Genomic DNA, 17,500 nt, shown 5'->3' on the forward strand with positions numbered 1-17,500 from the left:
GCTACTTGTTAGTTAGGTTCAAGAGCTATGGTGTGCTACTTGTTAGGTTCAAGAGCTATGGTGTGCTACTTGTTAGTTAGGCTCAAGAGCTATGGTGTGTTACTTGTTAGGCTCAAGAGCTATGGTGTGCTACTTGTTAGGCTCAAGAGCTATGGTGTGCTACTTGTTAGTTAGGTTCAAGAGCTATGGTGTGCTACTTGTTAGTTAGGCTCAAGAGCTATGGTGTGCTACTTGTTAGGCTCAAGAGCTATGGTGTGCTACTTGTTAGTTAGGCTCAAGAGCTATGGTGTGCTACTTGTTAGTTAGGCTCAAGAGCTATGGTGTGCTACTTGTTAGGCTCAAGAGCTATGGTGTGCTACTTGTTAGGCTCAAGAGCTATGGTGTGTTACTTGTTAGGCTCAAGAGCTATGGTGTGCTACTTGTTAGTTAGGTTCAAGAGCTATGGTGTGCTACTTGTTAGTTAGGTTCAAGAGCTATGGTGTGCTACTTGTTAGTTAGGCTCAAGAGCTATGGTGTGCTACTTGTAGCCACTGGTGACGTTCAAGACCAATCCACTACACGAGGTTTAAGACAGCAATTCCCACACCTTAATGTCAGATGTTTGTTGCTATGACAGGCGGTTTAAACTCAAGTGTCTATAACTGATGCACACTTCTCGGTGTATACAAATGATACAACTTCTCGGTGTATGCAGCATAACAGTTATCAGTGTATACCGGCAGGTACTTCTCGGCGTCTACACCCTTGCTGCTTACTAATTTTAGTGCACTCTGGGTACCCCTGGGTAGCTCCACGATATCACATACTCATGTACGCCGGTTAAAATCTAGAGAGATGCAGACGCACACCAGTTTGCTTGATCAGATTGCCAGCCCTCACCAGCAGTACTTAACTAGTAATATCAGTGTCGAAAACGTCAGTGACACTGCAATTTTAGTTTTTACTTTATATATAAAGAAAATTATTCCGCTCAGTTAAAAATTTCGATGTTAAGTAAAATACTGCAGTTGTTAAATATATTTAAAGAACAACAAGGTACAATACCGTGACTGGGATAATACGCAAATAACTTGCACACAGGAGAGAGAAGCTTACTCTGTAAATGGTCCAAGTCAACACGAAACGTTGTCGTAAGTTCCTCTCTCCTCTGTGCGGGTTGAGGGGAGGTTCTGACTAGAGTTTTGGTAAGATGGGGAAGGAAGAAGGATGGGGAAGGATGGAATGTGGGAAAGGTTTGGGAGGGAGGAGGGGGAGGTGAGGTTTTAAAGGTAAGTGGCCTATCCACTCTGGCGCAATTTAAATAAGTGTGCGTGTAAGTTGTGTTATTCATGACATAGTTGGATTGATAAGATAGGTCTACCTTCTACTTCCTGCCCGTCAACTGCAATCCGCAATACCACCTCTATGCCGGTGTCTCACTGCATTTTTTTTTCTGTGCGGGTTAATTGTGTTAAATATATTTGAGCGAGTTGTTTATTAATATATAAATACATATAATTTTTTTATTTTTTTTATTAACACATCGGCCGAGTCCCACCAAGGCAGGGTGGCCCGAGAAAAGAAAAACTTTCATCATTCACTCCATCACTGTGTTGCCAGAGAGGTGCTTTACACTACAGTTTATAAAACTGCAACAGTAACACCCCTCCTTCAGAGTGCAGACACTGTACTTCCGAATAGGCAAAACTTGCGATTTTTGGCTTAAGCAACAACGCTCTTCTTGCCGAATAAGGCAAGCGAAAATTTATGCATGAAATAATTTTGCAAAAATAATTCTGAACCTACAAAAAAAAAATATTTCAATGTGTTTGTTTATTAAATTATTGTAAACTTATCTATAATATATGTTTGGTTGAATTAGGCTAAATTAAATTGTGCTTGTTATAATAAGGCTAGGCAAGTTTTCTAAGGTTCTTTTGGTAAAAAAATTAATTTTTACATTAATATAAATGAAAAATATATATCTTTAAAAGTACAAGAGAATTTTTTTCCAAAGGACTTAATTTTTAACGAGTTCTTGGTAACTGGCCAATTTTACCTATTCGGCTAAGGAGTGTAGTAGCAGGAAAGATGGTGTCTCTACAACACCAGACGCCACTAAACGTTCTTACACAAGAGTATATGTAACTTATTTTCCTTATACATACGTTCCACCGTTATCCCTCATATACCTGGACAAGATCCAGAAAGTTTCTTAGGTAGAGAGTGTATTAAGTGCAGGTGCTTCAACTAGACTGCAGGTCACCTCTACAGCACCAAGAATACGAAGTTCTTGCCAGTATACAGAGACCTGTGTGTGTGTGTGTTGCCTGCTTGCCAGTGTGTGTGTGTTGCCTGCTTGCCAGTGTGTGTTACCTGCTTGCCAGTGTGTGTGTGTGTGTGTGTGTTGCCTGCTTGCCAGTGTGTGTGTGTGTGTGTGTGTGTGTGTGTGTGTTGCCTGCTTGCCAGTGTGTGTGTGTGTGTGTGTGTGTGTGTGTGTGTGTGTGTGTGTGTGTGTTGCCTGCTTGCCAGTGTGTGTGTTGCCTGCTTGCCGGTGTGTGTGTTGCCTGCTTGCCAGTGTGTGTGTGTGTTGTCTGCTTGCCAGTGTGTGTGTGTGTTGCCTGCTTGCCAGTGTGTGTGTGTTCCCTGCTTGCCAGTGTGTGTGTGTGTTGGCTGCTTGCCAGTGTGTGTGTGTGTGTGTGTGTGTGTGTGTGTGTGTGTGTTGCCTACTTGCCAGTGTGTGTGTGTGTGTGTGTGTTGCCTGCTTGCCAGTTGTGTGTGTGTGTGTGTGTGTGTGTGTGTTGCCTGCTTGCCAGTGTGTGTGTGTTGCCTGCTTGACACCTGTGTGCGTGCGTTGCCTGTTTGACACCTGTGTGCGTGTGCTGCCTGCTTGACACCTATGTGCGTGTGTTGCTTGACACCTGTGTTGCCTGCCTGTCAAGGATGAGACTCCCTTTCATAGCCTGAGTGAACCGTGACGAGCATAATTATACCAGGTGACACACGTACGTATGTACCAGCGAGGGAACGTCCCCAACACCACAACCACCCCCCATACCCTCTAACACTCACCCCACCAGCCCCACCCTCACTCACTCCTCGTGGGTCACCTCACCAGCCCCACCCTCACTCACACTCGCGGGTCACCCCACCAGCCCCACCCTCACTCACTCCTCGTGGGTCACCTCACCAGCCCCACCCTCACTCACTCCTCGTGGGTCACCCCACCAGTCCCACCCTCACTCGCTCCTCGTGGGTCCTCACCAGCCCCACCCTCGCACACACCTCGTGGGTCACCCCACCAGCCCCACCCTCACACACACCTCGCGGGTCACCCCACCAGCCCCACCCTCGCACACACCTCGTGGGTCACCCCACCAGCCCCACCCTCACACACACCTCGTGGGTCACCCCACCAGCCCCACCCTCACACACACCTCGTGGGTCACCCCACCAGCCCCACCCTCACACACACCTCGTGGGTCACCCCACCAGCCCCACCCTCACACACACCTCGTGGGTCACCCCACCAGCCCCACCCTCACACACACCTCGTGGGTCACCCCACCAGCCCCACCCTCACACACACCTCGCGGGTCACCCCACCAGCCCCACCCTCGCACACACCTCGTGGGTCACCCCACCAGCCCCACCCTCGCACACACCTCGCGGGTCACCCCACCAGCCCCACCCTCACACACACCTCGTGGGTCACCCCACCAGCCCCACCCTCGCACACACCTCGTGGGTCACCCCACCAGCCCCACCCACGCCCACCCCTCGCGGGTCACCCCACCAGCCCCACCCTCGCACACACCTCGCGGGTCACCCCACCAGCCCCACCCTCGCACACACCTCGCGGGTCACCCCACCAGCCCCACCCTCGCACACACCTCGCGGGTCACCCCACCAGCCCCACCCTCGCACACACCTCGTGGGTCACCCCACCAGCCCCACCCTCACACACTCCTCGTGGGTCACCCCACCAGCCCCACCCTCGCACACACCTCGCGGGTCACCCCACCAGCCCCACCCTCACACACACCTCGTGGGTCACCCCACCAGCCCCACCCTCACACACTCCTCGTGGGTCACCCCACCAGCCCCACCCTCACACACACCTCGTGGGTCACCCCACCAGCCCCACCCTCACACACACCTCGTGGGTCACCCCACCAGCCCCACCCTCACACACACCTCGTGGGTCACCCCACCAGCCCCACCCTCACACACTCCTCGTGGGTCACCCCACCAGCCCCACCCTCACACACACCTCGTGGGTCACCCCACCCTCGTTCACACCTCCGTGTACCTTGAGCATACAGCAAACATATTTCCACAAGAACCAGTACGTAGTTATACATCACTGGATGCCATCTTGCCTTTGTAAATGCTAAGAATTTACAAAGGCAAGATAATACTTAGAACTAATAGAACATAAACATTGCACAACATGTCAGATCACAAAAGCACTTTATTGCCTCCACACTTTGAAGAGTGTAGCATGTACATCACAAGAAAAATTACACGAGTTAAGTCCAGGAAAATCAGATACATTGCCAGGTACAGGCGTGCTAAATAGCAGTGTGTGGAGGCAAGCAAGCGCTTTTTATAATTTGACGTGGTGATGGAGTGTGATTAAAATAACATTTATGAAGGGATTCGGGGGAAACCGATTAACCGGACTAGAGTCCTGGAGGTGGGAAATACAGTACCCGCACTGTACTTCCCACGGCGATGATCTGGATGAAGCAAATATCAACCTGTCTTTAGTGTGTCTTGGAAGATGTAAACACTAATACTTCAGGTTAGTTAGAATCTTTGAACGTGGACGAAGTAAGCGTGGACATACCTGGAAGTAGTCGAAGCCCTGGAGGTAGTCGCAGGGCTCCATCTCGGTGGTGTTAAGCTGGGCTGGCTGTGGACATGGGTCGTCTCCACGATGGAAGAACACATTCCTCTGGATCTCGTCCGGCTTCACCGCCGAGGCGTTAACGATGATGTCCCACAGCTTCACCTTGCGGATCTCTTCGATCTCCTCCGGAGTGAACATCCTGAGGAACACGGAGAACACTGGTGAGGAAACTGCTGCGGTGTGTGTAGGGGGAGGAAGGGGTTGGGAGAGGAAGGGGAGGGAGGTTAATAATTATATTTGTCACGTTATTAGAGGACGGAGAATCGAGCCTACATTTCTTACCTTGAATGACTCACAGGGGTTTAGAGTTTTACTTAGCGATACTATCACTGAAGGCTACAATATCGCGGGAACAATGCAACACAAGGAATACCACTACAGAGCTCATCAGTGCACTCGTGTCCCGTAGACAACGAGTTCCCCAAGTAACAAGATGCCAACCAGGGCCAACTTACATGTTGTCAGCGTTCTCGAACCAGAACCTGTCAGCGTCCCTGAGTCTGACGAATTGTTCCTTGATGATGGCCCTGAAGAGTGGTCCGGGACCATCCTGAGTCTCCAGCATACCTCCCACGTACCTGAAACACGTACCAGTAGTTTGACGACGAGAAGAGAGAGGGCAAGATGCTGGAAAGAGTGAGAGGGATGACGGAGATATGAGAAAGGTAGAGAGGAGAGGCAAGGGATAAAAAGCAAGAGTTATATTGGAAGACATTGTTCTACTAGATGGAGTTATTTGGATGTTAAGTTCTGACCACCACTCCTCCCCCCAGCCCAACCCCACTCAGTTAAGCTACAAGCACAACACTCTTAATTAACCTCTTGTCCAGATGTTCAAAACAATCATACCCTAAATGTTCAACGGCACTGAATGTTCATCCTTTTTAACTGTTTAAAGAAAAACAGTTATCGAAGTTTGTTCTCCTCTGTTGTTATAGTTCACCTGTGCCTTAGTTGCCTTCCAGCGGCTCACTTCACCTTACTTCTGTTGACGAGACATATGTGCAACAGTTAGATATCTATTCCGATACGATTCACCTACGCAGTAGGTTTCTTCAGTCGAATACAGAGGCAGCAGCAGATGTAGTGGAGATGTAAACACGACGTAATCAGTCCACATCCCTCGAAGACGTAGTTTTAAGGTGACCAGTCAGTACCCTCAGCCTAGAGAAGTTCTGTTCCATTGTCTGGAACAGTGGATTTCTTCATAGAGTCTTCTCGGGTCATGTTTTTCCACATTTCTTTGTTCACCTCAACAAACTGGTTTGTTCAACAATTTACAACACGGCGCTTCCCTCCGTCTGGACGACTAACCTCTCTCCCTCACAACCCACCCTCCAGAGTAGTGCCTCTCCGGGACGTACAAGTTGATTGCCACGTACGTCCAACCCCCATGCACCCAAGTACAGCCGTTAAAGCAGAATACGAGCCACGGGAATGTCAGAAAGTTTCTCTTTAGTCTCGGTAGTTGAAAAAGTATCATGATATCGACAAGAAGGTGGGGAAGCTCCTTCCAATTACAACTTCAAGAGCAGGTACGACAGTGCCCGGGAGGCTAGAGTTAGGTAGATGCCCAAGAGACGAAATCCAGAGTTGTGTAGCGAACACCCGCAAACCAGTTCCCAGGATGGAAGCTCCAGTGGTGCACCCGGACAGAAGCTCCAGTGGTGCACCTGGACGGAAGCTCCAGTGGTGCACCCGGACGGAAGCTCCAGTGGTGTTCCGTTTAGTCTAAGACTAGAGTCGGAGTGACGGTCCTAGACGATAAACCAAACTGCGTCGCCTAGCGAGGCGGACGGACGGAAGGCGAGGTGATGGAAGGGGTAGAGAGAGGCCAGGTGGCACCTCGCATTGAAAAAACACTGACAGGCTACTCACTGAACCCAATATTCGCCAACACACTCTCAGAACACATGATTCATCAATAACTAGGTGTATACACGTGTTAAAGGTAAATATGAATCACAGTATACACACGTCACAATACTGGTGACAGCGAGCAAACACAAGAGACCAATAGAGCGGTCTCCATAAAGTCTACAAGTTGAGTGGATAATTTGTCCCCTGCGGTGAACCACTTTCTTGAAACAAATCACGGAACGAGTGGGGTTAGAACCCAGCTAGTTGGACGAATCTTATTGTAGCCAACTGGCCCAGTGGCTTACGCACTGGCCTGGAGTTTTACGACTCGCTTGCCATGGGTTCTAACTCCACCTGTACCTTGGTTTGTTTGCGATTTCACGAGTCGCTTTCTTGAAATACCGCAGCTTTGTAAGAAACCTCTTCCGCACCCCTCCCTAAATTCCATAGACCAACACCACCCTAAATTCCGGCCACGATACCCACTCCCTCACCTTGGAAGGTCAATGATGCACAATTATTTCAACAAGGTGCCTGACTCCCCCGAAGCCTTGCTGCAGTTCAAGGCTGCAAGAGTGAGGTGCGGGTGGCAGCGACAACCTAAGTTAGTGTCTTCATTAGTGTGTGCGTCTCTCACACACAACCATGGATGAACAGCTGTCATCACGTCATGTGTGTCAACACTGTCCTCACAGGAACTACTTCAGCAACCTCAACATATGCAAGTCGCTGGAGCGAGATCGGGACTATGTATTTTTGTCAGGAAAGATAATAGACGGAAAGACGTTCAAATCGGCCCTATGAGTTTAGCAATTCCCCATGAATATAATAACCACTGTATTAGTGTAGCTCAGGCTGCAGCCCTTCACTGAAGGTGGTCAAGAAAATGGCTGACTGACCCAGTTACTGGTGTGTCCTCAGCTAGGTCCAGCCTGGCTTTACCGTCTCGACCAATTACCAGACAAATTCCTTAACCTGACTCGCTCATCGATGAGCTTTCTTGATCGTCAGATTAGTTTTTATATTCTCTAATGGCAAGTCCGCGCCAATCCTTGTGAGGGGTGCCGATCATTGATGTGTTATCCAGTCTGATACGACAGCTAGAGAATAATGGTGATTGTCTATTCTGTGTTGAAGTGTGAAATCATACATAGGATGAGGTAGGTAAATGTTGGAGGTAGGTGTGGAACACAGATGTAGAGGCAGGAGCAACAAAATGAAGCAATATCCAACATTTACTTGATGTAGTAAGCAACATTTTGCAATCGAGGCTCGTGCAAGAACCTGATCTCTCCCGGGGTATTTAAGACATTTTATAAAAAAGGTGAAAGCAACATCATTTTGTCCGTGTATGTGAAATGGAGGTGAAGGAAGGGGAGAGAGGGAGGGAACGAGTGACGGAGGGAGGATGAGGGAGGGAACGAGTGACGGAGGGAGGATGAGGGAGGGAACGAGTGACGGAGGGAGGATGAGGGAGGGTAATTACCTATATGTAGTGACAACTCATTTAATGCTCGTCATGCCTGACATTGTCTGTTCATAGTTTACATTTCATTCTAGTTGTCTACCACTATTTATCCCTTCGAGTGGGAAGCCTTGGTACTAGAGAAGGTTTCACCTTCTTTGGATCAAACTTTGATTATCTTCCACTTCCCAGTCGTTGTATTTCCTGTTCTCTAATCAACACTGTAGTTTTCACATCTCTCCCGTATTTCAAAGGAATTTCCTGTTTCTTCACTCATTGTTATTAACATTTCTTAACTATGGAATCCAGTATATTCCATGGACTTTTAACTTTTCCTATTTGGCTTTTTTTTTTAAGATGGTGACGGCATACAAAAGCCGCATGTTTAAATTTTGAAGTCTGTCAAGTTTACCAATATATAAAAAGTCTATTACTGCTGCATTTAAGAATATCACACAAATTATCTTTCTGGGCCTTCCTTTATTTTATTTCCACGAAGTGTTAATTTAACTAGCTTATCCCATCATCCACAAACACTCATAGCATTATTTATGACTTACGTCAAACAATTTATGAAGATTTAAAATATTACCGGAGCCAGCGCTGATCCATGTGCGATCTTACTTTTAACATTTCCCCATCCTCCGAGGCCATTTTTCCACATTACAAAATACAAGACAAGTGATCAACTCGGTGAGGGTTAGGCCTCACCTGCTGCAGCTCTGGTTACGTCCGTCTTACGGGGATCACATCTCTCTGGTTGACAGCGTATTCAAAAATAAAACGAAAAGTTAATTAGAAAGGCAAAATTAGAACTGCCAGGGACAAAAGGATACTAGGGGGTGTGGGAACCACTAGTGACGAGTGACATGTCAGGGAAGGAGGAAACTGAAAGAGGTACGTGGTAGAGGCCACTAGTACAAAAGATATAGAGAAGAGGGGTCAAAAACTATGCATGCCAGGATGACTTACAGGTCAATGTTCCAGAGTTTATCCTGGTAAAGATTCTTGAGTTGTTCGATTAGGTGAGGGCTGTCTATGGCGAGCACCGGGTTGATCTCCTCCCAGGTGTTGACGGGAGCCAGGTGAAAGCATTTCCTGACGGTGTTGTAGTCTGGCAGTCCATTGTCACGGCCTCGCATGATGTTAAGCGCCCCTGCACACCCAAACAAGAGGCTAATATAAACAACTGATAACTGTCCAGGTAAGTTAAACACAGGATAGTAACCTGGGTAAATAAGCAATGTAGAAATTAGAAAAAATGGGATAAACAAAAATAATAAAGCACCACACTAACACAAACTCTAAGACCTAAATATGTTCCTGAAATGGAAGAGGAGATAATCGTATAAATATGTAATGCGTGTATAGGGAGCACCAGGGAAGAACAGCATACCCGAGGAGTGGAAAAGAAAGAATGAAAAGTGAGGAAACAAGAAGAGCAACAAGATAGCTATAATCAACATTGCAGAGAGAACCTAACAGTCAAAAGAAAGTTAAATAAGAAAATATTATCGTAGGTAACAAGTGGCATGTTGACACCCACTCTGGAGGAAGACGAAGGAAAGGCAAACATCTTGAACACGCCAACCTTCAACACTACCACCAACACTAGCTAACACCAGACTAAAAGAGCTGGTAGTTCCAGAGTTCGATATCACTCGGCTCTGTGAAGGTGAAGAGAGGGCTGGAAGTTGCACAGACTGGGAGGAAAGAACTCTGACTAGGGAAGCACATTAGCATTACGACGTCAGTATATGAGAGTCTGGCAAACCTAAGCAGCATATTTTTTTAGGACACAGTATGTAACATATAAACGGTCAGTCATAGTAAGCGGCTCGAGGTTGATCCCACATCTGATTAAGCATGTACAGAAAACTGAGAAATTACAGGGGCTGTTAACAAAATTAGTCCTGGAGCAGACAGGCATATACTATGAGAAGAGTAACAAAACTGCATTTAAGGAAGAACCACAGAAGACACGTTTATGACTTGCAAGATATTTTGAGGAACTGACAGGGCGACAGGTACATACTGACATGTGAGGAACGAGGGAACAAAAGGACGCGGGACACAGATGAGCCAAAGCGATGTTAGGAAATCCTCTTCTAGTATTGGGTAGGAGAATGGAAAAACCTGGATGAGAAAAGGGCTGAAAGTAAACTCGGTTATACAGTTTCAAGAGTACATACAAGTGGTCTTAAAAGGCCACAAACCACTAACGCGAGGCTAGAAGCAAAGACAGACCCCAGTGTACAAATCGTTGAGCACACCAAGTGCCAGCCAAGTTGTTTACATTACGTGTGGTTTCAGAGCTCCTGAGAGGAAAGTGAAAGTAAGGAAAAGGAAGGAGATAGAGTACACCCTCAAAATTGTGTATAAACAATGTTAATTGGCCTGAATTTTTACGCAGAGCTTAGGGAGGCGAACGACGGAACGACATACAATAAGAAAAATGAACTTGATTGAAATGATTCGAGCTTATGTAAGGAGGCAGTAATCAGGTTTGCTCCTGCTGAAAGACGAGTCATCCCTTGGATGACGAGCCTTTCAGCAGGAAGTGTTAACTCACCAAGGTCGCGCCTGGAGAACTCAAGGGGACCGAAGAGCTTGTTTCTGACGTCTGAGCAGAGTACATGGTCCTCCTGCTCTGCTAGTTGTGAGGCTAGACCTCGCATCAGCTCCTCCACAGTGTCCTCCCTCATCACGTCCTGCCAGGGGACACAAATACACTTGTATACCCACACTACTATGGTACTACTTGCGGTGCAGGAAAAATATAGTAGTTAATGAGAATAAACATATAAAATCAACCAATCTTTAAAGAGATTTACAGTAGAAATCAAAATACTAATTTGATTGAAACTGGTATTATTAAGAACACAGTGCAACATAACTGTTAAGTGTCATAATAAAAAGACCTGGCACCATTACTGAAGTGGCACTGGTGGTAGTGGTACACCGCAATAACTCTCACAGCAGTAGTAGCAATGGCCGCCACCAGCACCCAGACAGCTCTAATAAGTGCCACTAAATGAAAGATGCCATTGTAAGTGCCAAGGTAGAGAGAATACACCCTCCTCTATACCCGAGCTACAACAGGGGAAAGTGGGAAGTGGGAGGGGAGGTCATTGTTTGACCAGCCGGGCTGTGGTTCCTACGTTGGATTGCATGTGGCCAGCAGTCACAAACAATTCAATTAGGTGCTGATCCACCGTGAGTCCTGGTCATGGGCAGGGTCACGGAGGCGTTGACCCCCGAACTCCCGTAAATAGACTCCACTACTAAATCATTACTTCATCACCAAACTATATAGTCTCTTGACCCTTGGCTGCCTCCTAGCCGACCTTTACTTGACCTCACTTCTGGTTTTCTATCCATACTATCATTCTCGACCTGATGATAATTTAGGACCACCTGAAACTTCAAGTTTTGTTCAAAATTTGTAGGTTAGTTGTTAACTGTTAAAGCCAAGGTATTGTGACGTCTTTTCCTGGTAGAAGACACCGAAGACAACATGCAACAGCTCCAGGAGCAGCACCAGCAGTAAAGCACCTGCAGCAGCTCCTGAAGACTACTTCCATCATTCCAGCTGCTGCATCCTGGAAGGCTTCCAGGAAGGTTTCCAACGTCGCCTCTACTAACACAAATATCTCCTCCTCCCACTAACATTACAGATTTTGGAGTTCCCTAGAGCAAGAAATTTCAGGAAAATTGTGTTCGTAAAGGTGACAAGGATGATGTAGACACTGATCCAACACAAGCAGACAGGCAAGGCCAGCAGACAAGTTACAAAACAGAAAGAGATCCCTTCGTAACACTATAGTAACAACCAAGCTTGGATCAATCACATACTTATCTTAAAATACAAAAAAAAATTACAGTTACATTAATAGTTAACTACCAGGTGGAGAGGGAGAGGTGGAGAGGGAGAGGTGGAGAGGGAGAGGTGGAGAGAGAGAGGTGGAGAGAGTGAGAGAGGTGGAGAGAGAGAGAGAGTGAGAGAGGTGGAGAGAGAGAGAGAGGTGGAGAGAGAGAGAGAGGTGGAGAGAGAGAGAGAGAGAGAGAGAGAGAGAGAGAGAGAGAGAGAGACAGAGACAGACAGACAGACAGACAGACAGACAGACAGACAGACAGTCTTAACCAGGTGGTCGATTCCGTCAGTTCAGCAAGTAGCCGAGAGAAAAAAAACAGAATTTCCAGTACTGTGTTGTAGAAAATTGAGGTCAGGTTATAATTAAGCTTATAATTAGTAACTTATTGAGCAAGACTGTGGCAGTGCAGGTAGTGGTGTTAGTGGTAGTGATACTGCAGGTGGTGGCAATGGTGGTGTTGGTAGTGCAGGTAGCAGTGGTGGTGGCATTAGATGTACCAGTGAAGAACTGATTATAATTAAGGTGGTGTTGATACATGTGTAAGTTATGTATCACCCACCTTCAACAGGAAGGATGAACAGGCTTAGCTGCCGCCATCAACAAAATTATCAATGAACTACAGGTCCAGGACACGCAGGTCCAGGAGCATTATCATACCTCTTCTTAAAGCGATGTAAGGATCGTGCCTCCAATACATCACTTTCCAGATTATTCCACTTCCTGACAACTGTGTGTGTGTGTGTGTGTGTGTGTGTGTGTGTGTGTGTGTGTGTGTGTGTGTGTGTGTGTGTGTGCGCGTGCGCGCGCCTGTCAGTTTGTCTGTCCGTCCGTCCTAGTCGTCAGTGTTTCATAGCATCTCTCCTCATGACCACAACAGGGAAGCTACTCAGCAGGTACTGACAGTGATCTGGTACATGAACCAAGCAAGAATAGTGGGGTACTCAGCGAAGCTGAAAACGCAGATGAGCCTCTGGGATGTTAGGAAATACTTCTTCAGTTTAAGGATGATGCGGGGAAGGAACTGGACGATGAGGTGGAATTAAGATATGGTGCCAGGACCCAGAGGCTCGAATCCCCTCCCCTCAGATACAACATAATTAGTAAACACAATGGATGCCACACAAACACGAAGTGTGCTGAAATGCCCTAGCTGGGCAGCATAATACGGAAGATACTGTTAAGGTTAATACTCCCTACCTCTCTCTCTCCCCACCCCTTCAATGTCCTACTGAAGTCTCCAAGCTCAGGCTGAAACATTTCGACACTACGAAATTCATCCTGTGTGATGAAATATGACGAGGAGACAGCTGGGTTTTGTTCCTTCTGTGCCATTATTATATACGTATACAGTAGCAGAACACTGTTTATATATCCAATTTTGATCAAAGAAAAAAACTTGGCAGGCGTGTCGTGATTGAGAGTCGAACGCTTTCACCTCAGTGAGAACGTTCGATTTACAATCACAAGGTCCTGGGTTCGATTACCTGACATGGAGAAACATAAGGGGCAAGTTTCCACGCAACTCTGCTCCCCCTGACCGCCTAGTAGCAAAAATAGGTACCCGTGTGTTAGCTAACTGTTGTGGGTCGCACCCAGGGACAAAATGTGTTTCAAAACGCCAGACCTACTGGAATCTCAATGTATATTACGTAGGAAAGCACTCCAGTACTATGTAAGAAACTCCAGTACCTGGCGAAGAATTTAGGTGCTGGATGAAAGGGTTAAGTGTTACCTAATGATATTAATTAATTCGCCACATTTTTAGCAATTTTCAAGTAACACTCCACCTCTGCTGAAACCGAACTACTGAAGCTATCGCAGATATTATATTCAGCGATATCCTACATGATATATGCATCACATTACCGAAGTCTCCCAACATAGACTAATATTTCACTACCTGGAGTACGAAAGCCATCCTGTGCAATGTAATATGCCGGGAAAACATTGTTAGCTTTTGTTCCTGCACTGTCACATGACGAGCCCAACAACACTCACCTGATGTACCTAAATGTACTTTAATTATTTTCCCTTCCTTTCTTAGTTTCTCACTTCCTCTTCGTCTCTCTTCCTCTCCCTCCCCTAGACACACCAGGGGGGGCTGCGACCCCTCCCTCTCCTAGACACGCCAGGGAGGGGAGCTGCGACCTCTCCCTCCCCTAGACACACGCCAGGGAGGGGAGCTGCGACCTCTCCCTCCCCTAGACACGCCAGGGGGGGGGTGCGACCCCTCCCTCTCCTAGACACGCCAGGGAGGGGAGCTGCGACCCCTCCCTCTAGACACGCCAGGGGGGCTGCGACCCCTCCCTCCCCTAGACACACGCCAGGGGGGGGGGCTGCGACCCCTCCCTCTAGACACGCCAGGGGGGCTGCGACCCCTCCCTCTCCTAGACACGCCAGGGAGGGGAGCTGCGACCCCTCCCTCTAGACACGCCAGGGGGGCTGCGACCCCTCCCTCCCCTAGACACGCCAGGGGGGGGAGCTGAGACCCCTCCCTCTAGACACGCCAGGGGGGCTGCGACCCCTCCCTCCCCTAGACACGCCAGGGGGGGCTGCGACCCCTCCCTCTCCTAGACACGCCAGGGAGGGGAGCTGCGACCCCTCCCTCTAGACACGCCAGGGGGGCTGCGACCCCTCCCTCCCCTAGACACACGCCAGGGGGGGGGAGCTGCGACCTACATTTACAGTCATCAGGTGAATGATACACAACCTTCACCACAGACTTCTTTTTTTTTTTATTTTATAAACTATGTCGCAACACCAACGTCTACACCCACACCTGCTCTCACGCCCACACCTGCTCTCACGCCCACACCTGCTCTCACGCCCACACCTGCTCTCACGCCCACACCTGCTCTCACGCCCACACCTGCTCTCACGCCCACAACTGCTCTCACGCCCACACCTGCTCTCACACCCACACCTGCTCTCACGCCCACACCTGCTCTCACGCCCACACCTGCTCTCACGCCCACACCTGCTCTCACGCCCACACCTGCTCTCACGCCCACACCTGTGTCAGCATAGTTGCTGATCCCTGTATTCCCTGTATTATATAGCATAGCATATTAGTATCATCCATGTGCTTTAGACACGAGACCCCTCGTAGGCCTGTGGCTTTGTGTGACGTCACGGGATGCACACGAGGAGGCCCATTCCTCTGTCCCGGCCTCACTCGGCGGCAGACCATACAGGCGTAGACAGGCAAGGCAGCTGGGGCTCCATCCCTCATCTCAGTCTGACAATATATTTACCATCCTACAAGTGTGTCTACTTTCAACCTACGATATCTCCATTAAAGAACCCTTTACGATACCTGCTCTCACGCCCACACCTGCTCTCACGCCCACACCTGCTCTCACGCCCACACCTGCTCTCACGCCCACACCTGCTCTCACGCCCACACCTGCTCTCACGCCCACACCTGCTCTCACGCCCACACCTGCTCTCACGCCCACACCCGCTCTCACGCCCACACCTGCTCTCACGCCCACACCCGCTCTCACGCCCACACCCGCCCTCACGCCCACACCCGCCCTCACACCCACACCCGCTCTCACACCCACACCCGCTCTCACACCCACACCCGCTCTCACTCCCACACCCGCTCTCACACCCACACCCGCTCTCACACCCACACCCGCTCCCACACCCACACCCGCTCTCACACCCACACCCGCTCTCACACCCACACCCGCTCCCACACCCGCTCCCACACCCGCTCCCACACCCACACCCGCTCTCACACCCACACCCGCTCTCACACCCACACCCGCTCTCACACCCACACCCGCTCACACCCACATCCGCTCTCACACCCACACCCGCTCTCACACCCACACCCGCTCTCACACCCACACCCGCGCTCGCACCCACACCCTCTCTCACACACACACCCGCTCACACACACACCCGCTCTCACACCCACACCCGCTCTCACACCCACACCCGCTCTCACAACCACACCCGCTCTCACAACCACACCCGCTCTCACAACCACACCCGCTCTCACACCCACACCCGCTCTCACACCCACACCCGCTCTCACACCCACACCCGCTCTCACACCCACACCCGCTCTCACACCCACACCCGCTCTCACACCCACACCCGCTCTCACACCCACACCCGCTCTCACACCCACACCCGCTCTCACACCCACACCCGCTCTCACACCCACACCCGCTCCCACACCCACACCCGCTCCCACACCCACACCCGCTCCCACACCCGCTCTCACAACCACACACATGCTACAAACAAGAATAAGACACACTTACTACAAGGAATTAAGAAGTAAATCAGGTATATTGGTATATAAATGATGGAGTTTACGTTACATTCAAAGAGTCGGTCACTAAACCACACAAAGAGTCGGTCACTAAACCACACTGCTGTGTTTGTTACACCTTCGTGTAACTTGTATTAATACATCCACGTGTTTGTCAACTATTCATACAACATACTGGACGTCGACCCTTCATACAACATACTGGACGTCGACCCTTCATACAACATACTGGACGTCGACCCTTCATACAACATACTGGACGTCGACCCTTCATACAACATACTGGACGTCGACCCTTCATACAACATACTGGACGTCGACCCTTCATACAACATACTGGACGTCGACCCTTCATACAACATACTGGACGTCGACCCTTCATACAACATACTGGACGTCGACCCTTCATACAACATACTGGACGTCGACCCTTCATACAACATACTGGACGTCGACCCTTCATACAACATACTGGACGTCGACCCTTCATACAACATACTGGACGTCGACCCTTCATACAACAGTGTTTCATTCATGGCTTTTTGCCACCTGTGTCATCCTTCAAAACTATATTTATATGCACTTTTTCCCTTACCCTGCCAAGTGTTGTGTAGGCTGTAATAACATCTTCCACGACCCTTCGCTCGCACAATCTCAAGACTCGCTTCAAGTTTTACCCAGTGCTCATCCTCGTCAGCTCCGAAACTAGTCTGGTTGTAAACCTTTCATCCAAGTTGACTAGAGGACTAGCCTGGTTGTAAACCTCTCTCTCATCCTAGTCAGCTCCAGGACTAGTCTGGTTGTAAATCTCTAGACACTGGGGAGTTTCTAGCATTAGCTGTGGTCTCCGTACTGATGCTTCACACTGAGACTGCAGAGGCTAACGTGTCTGATGGACTTTTGAACGACTCCGTTTCCTTTCTGATGACAGTCACATTGATCTTTAATTGACGACGTCTCGCCCATATTTGCTCGAAACGTCAATAAAAGCTTTCATATAACTGCATTTGAGTCTCTTCCATCGTGTCCTTATCTCTTACCATCACCTATCCACGCGTCCTTCGTGTAACAAGATTTGTATGCGCTTACAGGGATACTAAAATAATTTGGTTAAT

At 48.8% G+C, this 17,500-nt stretch overlaps 1 protein-coding gene across 1 annotated transcript in view; it reads right to left on the reverse strand.

Annotated features, from left to right (window-relative positions):
- The window catches only part of Duox (dual oxidase), a 120,034-nt gene that overhangs the window by 42,610 nt on the left and 59,924 nt on the right, over positions 1-17,500 (reverse strand). Inside the window, exons 9-12 of the mRNA XM_053772807.2 lie at positions 10,792-10,930; positions 9,192-9,375; positions 5,350-5,472; positions 4,832-5,033 (exon numbers count right to left, since the gene is read on the reverse strand). Of these exons, the coding sequence (XP_053628782.2) occupies positions 4,832-5,033; positions 5,350-5,472; positions 9,192-9,375; positions 10,792-10,930 (648 nt within the window). The remainder of the gene's footprint in view (positions 1-4,831; positions 5,034-5,349; positions 5,473-9,191; positions 9,376-10,791; positions 10,931-17,500) is intronic.

This window comes from Cherax quadricarinatus, chromosome 9, assembly GCF_038502225.1.
Source record: "Cherax quadricarinatus isolate ZL_2023a chromosome 9, ASM3850222v1, whole genome shotgun sequence".
NCBI classification, from domain to species: Eukaryota; Metazoa; Arthropoda; class Malacostraca; order Decapoda; family Parastacidae; genus Cherax; species Cherax quadricarinatus.